The following is an 11,137-nucleotide window of genomic DNA, read 5'->3' on the forward strand; positions in this document are numbered from 1 at the left end:
CATCGAATAATTTAATGTAATTATAAGCGATGAAGACTATACTCAATTCGCCGAGAGAACGACACAGTGTCGCGCAGATTCGCGCGAAGTGAGAATCGCTAGGCATAGCGGAGCTCGCAACTCAGTATCGTACCTCTAAAATCGTACATTTGTGCCCTGCACCAAACGTCCGCACTTTTTGAAAGGAGTAACAGGTGAAATAATATAAACATCGCGGTCTCATTACATCTCGAATAATTTTATTCTATTTCCTGGTCCATATTTTCTGCCATTGGATATATTAATCAACCAGAGTAAATACGCCATAATTGAAATTTAACAAGTCCGAACTCACTTGCAATTTCACAAAAATTAATGCTAGACGGTTTAAAAGCAACCATTAGGTTTAAAATGACCCGTCAGGTTTAAAATTGACCATTAGGTTTGAGTATCTGGGCATACCTGGGTACCCTTGTCGGCTAATGCCGGTTCTGGCCAACTGTGAGATCCATTTGGTTACCTGGAGTGGGTAATGTGGGCGGCGTATTGGGCGGGATCTGACCAAACTTGACGCGTTTGGCTTCGTAAGCTTATCGTTCTCTCAACGAACGGAGCATAGAATTAAAAAACGGACAAGTGCGAATAGTTCAAGCCCCCTGAGGGTTCCGCACAAACTTAATTATTTATTTTTTATGCAATATAATTATAAATCAATTATTTTCGGACTTTTCTCTTTACGTATGCTGTGAGACCTTGCTTCGATACAAGTATTATGATTCGTGGTCAACGGGAAGTATGCTATAGATTTTGATTTTATCAAAAGATGTGACATAAATGGCCGTATCTTCTGATTGCGTTGCTGAGAAGCTTGAATTTTTTACACTGCCAAGGGATCGTAGACTGATATTAATTTCAACTCGATATCTCTACCAGTTCCTGAGAAAAAGGGTCTCGACGGACGGATGAACGGACAACAAAGCGATCCTACAAAGATTCCGTTTTCACCTTTTGAAGTGCGGAACCTTAAAAATAATTACAGACCAAGATTATTTCATTTTGTCACAACGAATTCCAAGTAAGTCGTTGGTGCAATAGAATAAGAGTCATCAAGCTATTCTTCCGTTTCTTTTTCAGGTGTGGCAGTGTAAAATTGCAAGTTACGCGATCTCCTCGTCAATACTTCGATGCATGCTGTGCAGAGTAGCAATAAAACGAACAGAGCAACGGAAACGAGGTAAACTGGTGATGGATATATCGGAGGTAAATAATGGGAAAATATCAACGCGAATAACGGCGCTCCGCCCATTGGAGACAACGTTTCCAGAAGCCCCGTCAGCGACAGCACGGTACCTGAAAATCATTAAACGAGTCATGAGCTTTAACGTCGAGCCGGATTCACCAAAGAGACAAAAGAATTTACCAATATCATCGAGAGGCACTGATTTCGATAAAATAGATCGCATAACTGGTGGGACAATTGCGGAAAACATTCCGATTGACGTTGAGAGATACATGTGCCAACCTTTCGATACGAGAGCTTTCCCGAGTGCACAACTCAAGCCTGACACGAGGCCTAGAGTGGCCAACATTGTGTCCGAAGCGCCTGGAATTCGAATGACATTGGTTGATACGAAATGGCGGAAAATGAATTTTATATTCTGGCGTGTGGTGTAAATGTCACCTAAACTAGTTCCGAATAGAGATGCTCCACTCAAGGCAATGACGGTCAGTAAGAGACCAATACCAGCAGCGTAAGAGTATTGTGCAGCATCCCAATCTAGTCGCGCTTTTGCGAATAGAAATCCAATGCTCGTATCTCCTACCTGAAGCATCACGCTAAAAGTGTAAACGAATATCGCAAGCCAGGCTACAAACCGATGAAAACCGTCCCGTTTAACTACAATACTGGTAACAAGCTTCTTCAGGAGAGAGACGTCGAAGAGTCCACGTAAATGTGACTCCTGTGGAAAAATAATATTTTTGTCATATCGTCATTCAAAGTTCACAATGAATATGTTGTTGGTGCTTTTCAAGGTGTAATTTCATGGAAAAGTTTATTGGAAGTTCCGTCAAACATCGAATGAGCTGAATAAACATTCCTCGAGTCAGTCGAAGTACGAAATGTAGTCGAATAATTTTCGAAGTATTAAATGTAGGCAATTTTATTTGTTGATTTGAAACTAATCAAATTTCCATTTCCTTCCGAAATGAGATAACGGAGCCACTGTCCAAGACTGCGAGACCGTACAAGACTAACGTGTAAAACATTTAGTGAACCTACCTTGATCGCAGACTTGACCGATTCAGGAATAGCGAAGTAAATTACAAGTGTCGACAATGCACTGCAAATCGCGCCTATGCTAAACACAGTTGTGTAGCCACAGTTTGTCGATATGATAGGCCCCCCAAATAAACCCAAGACCACTCCACTAAATATCGCGGTTTGCATCCAAGCCATTACCGCCGTTCTTTGTTCTTCTTCCGTTGAATCGGTTGTGTAACACATTGCACCCAATACTACCGTGATCGTTCCTCCGGTAATGAATCCCGGGATCGAGGGAATTATCAAGTACCAAGGATTTATATCCCAACTGCACATCAATGAGAGCATCGTTAACATCACCGTAAAACCTGAATTAAACATGTGATTCTACATACGATATCGTTGCATTTTTACGAAAATCAATTGACCGTGTGAATTCCAAGAAAATCAATCCAGAGGCTAACGTCTCGTCAGTTAATGTGTGTAGACCAGATTTCAAGGTTGCGTGATTTCAAAAGATTTTACTGCACGACGTCAGGGATTTCGTGTTGTTTTCAAATATTCCAAAGATGTCAGAGGTTTCAGAAATCTCAAATTACGTTGCAGGATTTCATGGGGTTTCAAAATATTCCATACGACTTCAATGAATTTTAAAGGTCTTTGAAATGTTTCATCCGCTTCCATAGGGTTTCAAGGATTTTATGTGATTTTACAAAATTTTCATACATGGTATACAATATTAAAGGATTACTCAAGATTCCTTAGCATTTCATATCATTTCACAAGATTTTAATAGATTTTAATTGGTTTCAACAGATTTTATAGGATTTTGCGACTGTCGTGTAATTTTTGAGTCTACATGATTTCAATGGATTTCACAAGATTTTATAAGATTCAGTAGGATTTCAAATGATTTCGCCACGATGTCACAACATTTCAGAGTAAGATTTGAAAGGGTTACGTAAGTTTTCAAAGAATTCTTAAGGCTTTCATAGTATTTCAGGGGTTCAAGAGTTTCACGTGACTTCAAAGATATCAAAGATTTCTAATTATTTTATAAGATTCGAAGAGTGGTCAACTCTTGGAATTACCAATACATCATCGGATGTCATTGTGATTGGAAAGGCTTTTTTTGCCCGCGAAATTAATGTACATAGATCAACGTGATCGGCTGTTTCATATCAAGTTTAATTCTTTAGTATCATAATATTATGCTGATCACTACCTGAAACGTCGAATCATCGAGCTTACTCAATACTGGTAGAAAAATACAACAACTCACCGATGGTTCCTCCCAATAAGACAGGTCTTCGTCCACCTTTGTCGCTCCAAGGACCGAGAAATAACGAAACCACAGTTGAGAGTAAGCTTTCGATCATAGCCTTTGCCATTACAATCATACTCGCATACTTTTCAGTTTCAGCTTCAAAATGCAATTCGTTTGCCGTGCTATCATTTTTCCCGTGAATATTGCACTTCGAAGTGTCATCTGTTCCTATCAGAATTAGGCACGTACGGTGCACAATCAGCTCCGTGAACATGAGACCTGTGAATAAACTACTATTCTTCAGTTTGATTTGCATCGTTGGTATTATGTGAAGCGGCCAAGCGGTTCTGGTCGACTTCAACAATATCACTGTATTTCAATGATTCGATACGGCGAAATTTCATTCTTAATTTTTTCGTAACTTTAGTACATACGTAACGATTATTGTACGAGTATTATTCTGAAGTGTACAAATCAAAGCGTTTCATTAAGAAGAGACAATTACATGAATCAAAAGAAATTTTCAAAATACCACCCAGTCTAAAAACTTTCGAATATGCCTCAGAATGACACGAAAAAATAAAAACAATACATTTATTGGGTCTCCACATGATTACAGGACGCAAAATTAATCTTTTTTATACAAAGAAAACACAAATGCCATATTTTTTCGAGCTACAGGAAGTATGATAAAAGTGACAAAATTTATCTTCGTGTTTCTCGTAAATTACAAAAAATTGTAAAATTTGCATAGCTCAGTGTCCACTTTTATACAGGTTTGCAAATTTTATGTAGGCAAAATGTAAACCCACAAAAATTTGGATAAACCCATGTATTGTACATTGTATATTTTCAACATACAGAAAAATATTTAGTTTCAAGCTTTGACATCAATATAAAACCCATAGACGTTTTGTCGGAGCGACCAAACAATCGAATCGAACTACATTTTTGTACGAAACGAAAATATCTCATTGTAATCTATTCGATAAGCATTTTTTCGCAGTGTATATACACATAATTATATACTAGCTAATGATTTGCATGAAAAATATTTTTTAATATTTGCCACAAAAGTTTGGCACACAAATATCTGATGATAATAACTCTGGATAATTATTTTTTTATAACAAATACAAACCTGTGGAAGTTTGCGCGTAGGTTAGGAGAACTATTGAACAGCCCAAAATAAAGAAGCGTATCATTTTTTTCTCATTTGGTTCCCTAATTTCCTTAACTGTGATCATCTCGTAAAATTTTTCACAGTCCTGTCTTCAACCATCAGTTAATTGCAAGCAAACTGTTATTTATTATAAATAAACAATAAGTAATCGTAAAAGTGTTGTTCTTGTTATTACACCCTCTTTAGAAAAAAAACGCTTCAAGTTAATCTCTACTTGTCAGACTTGCTCCGTGTTGCGATGGACATTCGAATGGTGAAAAAGAGTTAGACGCTTATGTATGTACTTAACTTCGATGTATATGGAAATATTGTATACTTATTGACTGCGGAATATTCATAGAGCGTTATTTGTTCAGGTAAAATAAACGGCTATAGACTGGCCATGAGCCAACCCTCGAACTTCACGTGCTCACACTGCAGATTCGAAGTTTAGAGAGAAAAAAAAAAGAACAATATCCAATTCGAATTTCGAACCACAAATTCAGATTTATGATTAACGCTTTTAAAGTCCTCGGATACCGGGTTACATGAAAATATGACGATGTTGTTTATTTTGAACCACTAGAACGGAGCCATCATTACAAATTTTGGAAGTCTGACCTTGGATTCGTTATCAGTGACCTGAAAAACCTTCGCATATTAATTTCCACGAAAATTCAAACATTTGTAGATTGTTTTCCACAATATTGGAATTGCCATTTTGGATTTTGCAAATCTGACTTCAGATCCTCGATCAGCGACTCTGTATCCTTACGGTACCAATATTCATTCGAATCCGTTCATTCATTCTCAAGATATCATCATTGTTATCTTATTTTTTGTAAATCTGTTATTTAAATGATTCAAAAAGTATTTGAAACTAAAATAACTGAAATTCGATAACTCGTTCTCGAGATATCGTCGGACAAAAAAATTGATCATACACATGCATGCATACGTACATATAAGTTTATGCTATGTAGATGCTTTTAGAATGTTCCAAGAACACTAACAGAACCAAAAGTTTTAACTGCAAATATTTTTACAGCATTGAGAAAATATTTTTCTAAACATTTAAAAAATATTTATAGTACTGTGGAAAATTGTCTCGATACGTATGAATATTAAGAGAAAAAATACTATTATAAATATCTTTGATAAGTTGGGGAAATATTTTACAAAGTACGAAAATTTGCAATGCATAATGATTTGTATAAATATTTTTAAAAATCTTGCATGTGATGTGGGTTTTAGAATTAATTAATTTTTAGAATACGCAGCTGCAACATTTCTTGTTTCTTTTCCTTCCTTTACTCAAGAACATTCAATCTTACTGATAATGCACAGATTTATAATAGTGGATCTTAAATATTGTTTAACAAATTTTGAAGGATTTACAACAAGGAGGCAACGGTCTTTTTGCCAAGCGTATTTGCAATATTCGTCTTCAAAATGAGCCACCTTTGTAGGGATGTATTTAAAGAAAATTTATAAATAAAAATCAGAAAAAAAACGGGGGGGAGCGATAGGAAGCGTGATTACTGTGCCCGAAGCCAGCCTCGCCCGGCGAAGGGTTATTAAAGAGCCTGTAGCACTCCTACCTTACCGACCGAGCAAATTCACGATTTTCCGACCTATATTAAATAAACAAAGAAACGGAATGGTTTCAAATTTCGACGGTGCGTTGCTCTTTCGTAGAGGAATTTAAGTAAGTTACTCGTATCCCGAAAATCATTTAAAAAAATGTCAGGTTTTTTGATATATGTTACTATCCCCACATTTCCCGCGTTTCAGAGGCCAAAAAGTGCATAGCTCAGATACTTTCCGCCATTTCGAAAAGAAAAAGGAACAAAGTGAGCCAACGTAACATTCTTTTCATGCACTCTTGAGGTCGCAGTAACGAAAACTAAAAGATCTCGGCGACTTAGATCACGAATACTACGGGGTACTGGTCCTGGAACGCCGAAAATCACGAACCGTAGGATCTGGACAGACCTGGATTCGTCGAACTTCGCGGCGTAAGGTCTAGACGCTGGAGACCACGAAGCTTCGGGGGTCGTAAACAGTTATCTTCATGCGTCTTAACAAGATCTTTTTATAGATATAAAGAGATTAGGTGTTAAACTTAGGCAAATCGTAGCTTTTTTTTATAGTTGGTGTTTATAAATCGTTTGTTGTTCTGTTTTTTAATCCACGTAATATACCATAGCTCATATGAATATATAGACTGTGACGATATTATAAATTCAAAAGTGCCCGCGAAATGTTGCCTCGCACAGCCATCTCGATTTAGGCGTCAGGCAGGAGAAACGGCTTAGCATTTTGAAAGAGTCTACGGGGAGACGCCCAATCAACCGGTTTATAATTCCCCGTAGTGACTGTTTAATCATTGTAAACGATAATTTAAATTAAAGTAACACATCGACTTCGCCAGTAAACATCCGTACGAGTCTTAACGTGTCAGTCAAAAATAAAAAGAAAAGCTAAGTTACGAGATCCAAGGAATCAACAATGTTCACAAACTTCTTCGCATTACGGAATCGCCGCGAAGAAAACTCAAGACGACCGTGGATTCCAAATTTTATCAAAAGATTCGCAAAGTCACATGGACAACTACACGACGAAGCTGCTGCCGAGTATTAAATCAAGGGATAATTGATTTTTAATATATTTATGACTGACCAACGTTTTACATCATCACTATAGACAATTTTATATCCCGGTATGAATTCCGGCGTATTTTATCTTAATTTATTTGTGAATGTATGGAATGAATATGTAATTTTTATATGTTATTTATATTTTAGTTATATTTCATCTACATTTTATTTATATTTTATTTATATTTCCCTTATATTTTATTTATTTTTCATTCACGTTTTATTTATATGTTATTTATATTTCATTTATATTTTATTTATATTTAATTTGTTCCATTTATAATCAATGTTATGTTTATTATCGTACTCATCATTTTTTTTTTTTTTTTTGTAAGCCTGTCCATTGATTTCATATTTTTTCTTTTATGTTGACAATAGACTCAAATTCTTCACTGTCCCCTTATTGACATGTTTTTGACCTCCCACATTAATCAGAATATAGGCAAAAACAAAAACTAAAACAATTATTTACAAGACTGTGAAGAAATAAAAAAAAAAAAATGCAATAAGTAAATATTCGTTACAGTATAAACGTGTTAAAGATTTTTTAAGAATCACTTTCACTAACTGTATAATTCCAACATGAACAATTACAGTTTTCAACATCACGAAGGATCCAATCCAAACAATTCTAGAAATACCTTACAAATATGCATTTTTACCCAGGGAATGTGATGAGAAATTGGGAAAGCAGTTTAAGGGATTGGGAGCTGGACGATGGTCGAATTGATATCGATTGTTATTATACCCGATAGTTACAATCGCCAAAAAATAGCTCATCGTACTTTTTCGTAGATTACCGTCGTTTTTTTTTACATAATTGTAGAATGGTTTTCATTTACACGACCATTTTTCTTGTATTGAGTGTTGAAATGTGTATAATTTGTTGCAGAACGTCGTAGAATTTCTGGTTTAGAGAAATAACAAATGCTAATTTTTTTATCAGACTTACTTACTTGATACAAGGTTTTTTTTCTGACCACCAGGTACTGGTCTCCTGACCATGTCCCTAACACACTCTTCTATTTAACAAATTCTTTCTTCTTTATTCTGGGATTGAGAGTCGTAACCGAAGCTCTTCGCACTTTTCTCTTATTTTGGTCACTTTGCAGGGTCCCTGCGCTTATCTCTTCATCAATTGTCCTCAGTCAAATCCGAGTTATAGAATATCCAGCGTATAAGTGGGCTGGGTCTTGCAGACCTTACACACAGTAGTGATTCATTGTTTCATTTTGATAAAAAATGGTATAATAAGGAGTTACAGGTTTTGTGGTACACAAGTGCTCAATTTACGGGTGCCTAATCATAAAAAACACGATCTACAAAGTTGATAAGGTTTGTTAACAAATTTTCGGTTCGGATTTTCAATTAGCTCAAAGATATATAATTCATTCTTGTCGAGTAGCGCAAACGCTAGAAATACTCTAGCTATCATAAAGTGAGCTCTCGATTAGAGCATGGACCAGACCGTTTGGTTCCGCGCATGAGTAGCAATAAGAATTGTTATGTAGTTTGAAGATCTGGGAGTCTATTACAATCCTGCAGTTGACATTGTTGAGGAGATTTATCTGTGCCAGTACCTGGTACTGCCTCTTTGAGAGTTTTAATTTCAAGTACTGCTGAACTCCCCGTTGTAAATTCAGTTGAGGATAAATACTCAATGTGCTACTTTTGAGACAGCCTTCGTCGTCTATCCTGTGTAAATAATTTGCGTAAGCATCATAAAGAGATTCCTTGTTCTGAAGCAGTAATGTCGAAGAGAGACTGTCCCATATGCAGGTTTTTGCCGATTGTCTTAAATAATGTTCCCTTAATCTGGAGGGCCCAGTTCCACTTCAGTAATGATTTTGTTTTTTCTGAGTCATGGGGAAGCAATGATGTTTGTTTTTATATTTTCTAGGCAGAACTTTGGTTATCTATAATACGTTCAGGCGTGTTACTTAGAGTCTTTAACCTTTTGACGGAGTATAAATTCACCTGTCTTAACAGAAACACCATGTAATAAACATCTTAAGTACTAAGGAATGTCAAACAATGTAAGCTTGGAATATTTTAATTTTATACAATAGTTTGTTAAGAATATTTAATAGAGGCATTTTTGTACATTAATGTAATTGAAAATTCTATATGTAAAATCGGTTATTTATTTAAATTCAAGAAACCTGATGATGGCAGGCGGGGTCCTGCCGAAACGTCGAAATAAAGGCATAATCCATTGTGAATTGCATCTTTTCATCCTTGACTGTTTCACCCAACAAAAATTGAATCATAACAGCATACGGCAAGCGGTTTTCCCAGACATTTTCAAGCAAGCGGGTTTGGGCTGACCATGAGCCAGCTTTTGGAGTGTCTTTTTTCAAACTTTTTTCAAGCTAAAATAATAATAATATCAATGTTACAAACATAGTTGTCGGCGTTTGATGTTTCTGTTCAAACAATGACGTCGAGGCCTAAATTGAGTTCAGCTACAAAGTCTTATAGTTCATCGACATGCGTTTTGGACTCCTGATGTGAAGGTGCTGCAGATCGAAATTAATGATTGTGGTTCCGTTGTTCCTCGAAGTTCATATGTCCTTGTGGACATGCGCTTCTAGTTACGTTTATCATAGATCAAAATGTTAGTTCCACTCTTCCATGAGCTCTTTGTGGAGGTTCTTATTACTGCGTTCGGCGTTCTTAGATTTTATTATTATGTTTCGTTGTAAGTTTTGGGTTTTAGTGAAGCTTTTATGCTATCGCTTCATCTTCATCTCAAGTCCAGTCCATTCACGGCAGCCCCATGGGTTTCTCAGCCGCAGCAATTCTTGCCCCCCGTAATTGACGGCTTGAGTAATACTGTAGCTATAATCGTCGACTATAACTCGACGTTTCATTGCTTCCGTTTTCTTGAACTGGAAAAATCGTCACATGTCAGGTGTCTGGTAACAGCTGATCTCTTCTTATTATCGAGAAAAGTCAAGTGGCAAAAAGATCAAGTTCTCGTACAACGTGTATGATAAATATTCTTCACAAGATCGCAGCTGAAACCTTTTAGGTGCCGAATTTACTTTGAAGGCTGATGCAACAACCGAAGATCGAATCAAACGGAATGACTCAGCTTCGAATTGCAGACCGTAAGGGCATTTCATTTTTGAGCATATTGAATAGTATCAAACGAAACTCGTTCGGAATCAAATATTGGGTAATAAAACGCTAGACCTCCAGTAAAATCTTCCAAAACTTGCCCAGGATCACCACCATCTATGGCCTTCCATGATCCGTAAAGTTTTACGTAAGCTTTCTCAACCAAGGGGGCCCAGAATTCATTACCTTCCGGCGATAGTGCAAGTATCAAATGTGATGCTGAATCCGTTGGGAGACGACCGTCAATCACGACATCGACCCACTTTCCAAACTGCCAAAATCTGAGATCAAGCAAAATGAGAACAATGACGATTGAATTTCTACATCCCTGATTGTAATCTCGGATACCTTTCGACTTTTTTAACTTTCCGCTTTGTTTTGCTTTTTAAGAGGGTAAGAGGGAAAAGTATTTTTCCTAATCTGTCATGCGATCAAATTTAACCTGTTCATTTTCTAAAGCTCTGATCTGATCAACATCATAAAAACAGTCAAGAGAATTAGATTTACAACGTTTTATCGAATTTATTGTTTCCAAGAAAAATATTTCCAATAAAATGCAAGATGATGACGGACACGGTGAAACTTTATTCGACTTTCAATAATAAAAAGTCTTTGGTAGATTAACCTGCACAAAAAAAAAAACTTTCTACAGTTTTTATACTGAATAGAATTTTGACCAAAAA

At 36.4% G+C, this 11,137-nt stretch overlaps 1 protein-coding gene across 2 annotated transcripts; it reads right to left on the minus strand.

The window, feature by feature from the left end:
- Positions 1-222: 222 nt before the first annotated feature.
- On the minus strand, positions 223-4,924 carry LOC107227994 (tetracycline resistance protein, class D). Of its 2 annotated transcripts, none has more exons than XM_015669332.2 (6): positions 4,651-4,924; positions 3,525-3,788; positions 2,261-2,610; positions 1,661-1,940; positions 1,400-1,582; positions 223-1,329 (listed from the first exon to the last, which is right to left on the minus strand). In XM_015669332.2, exons 1-6 carry the CDS (start codon positions 4,754-4,756, stop codon positions 1,091-1,093), a joined length of 1,422 nt encoding a protein of 473 aa, XP_015524818.2. In that variant the 5' UTR covers positions 4,757-4,924; the 3' UTR covers positions 223-1,090. The 2 variants fall into 2 exon arrangements, with proteins under 2 accessions (XP_015524818.2, XP_046596505.1); XM_046740549.1 differs by having other exon boundaries at positions 3,525-3,799.
- Between the last annotated feature and the right edge of the window lie 6,213 nt (positions 4,925-11,137).

The sequence above is a fragment of the Neodiprion lecontei genome, chromosome 5 (genome assembly GCF_021901455.1).
Source record: "Neodiprion lecontei isolate iyNeoLeco1 chromosome 5, iyNeoLeco1.1, whole genome shotgun sequence".
Classification (NCBI taxonomy): Eukaryota; Metazoa; Arthropoda; class Insecta; order Hymenoptera; family Diprionidae; genus Neodiprion; species Neodiprion lecontei.

Excerpts from the sequence above, each read along its gene's own strand:
- LOC107227994 (XM_015669332.2), bottom strand. The coding sequence starts at position 4,756 with ATGATCACAGTTAAGGAAATTAGGGAACCAAATGAGAAAAAAATGATA. Across the intron at positions 1,941-2,260 it reads CGGTCAAGTCTGCGATCAAG|GAGTCACATTTACGTGGACT; the intron begins GTAGGTTCACTA and ends ATTTTTCCACAG. Across the intron at positions 1,583-1,660 it reads TCTATTCGGAACTAGTTTAG|GCGCTTCGGACACAATGTTG; the intron begins GTGACATTTACA and ends TTCGAATTCCAG.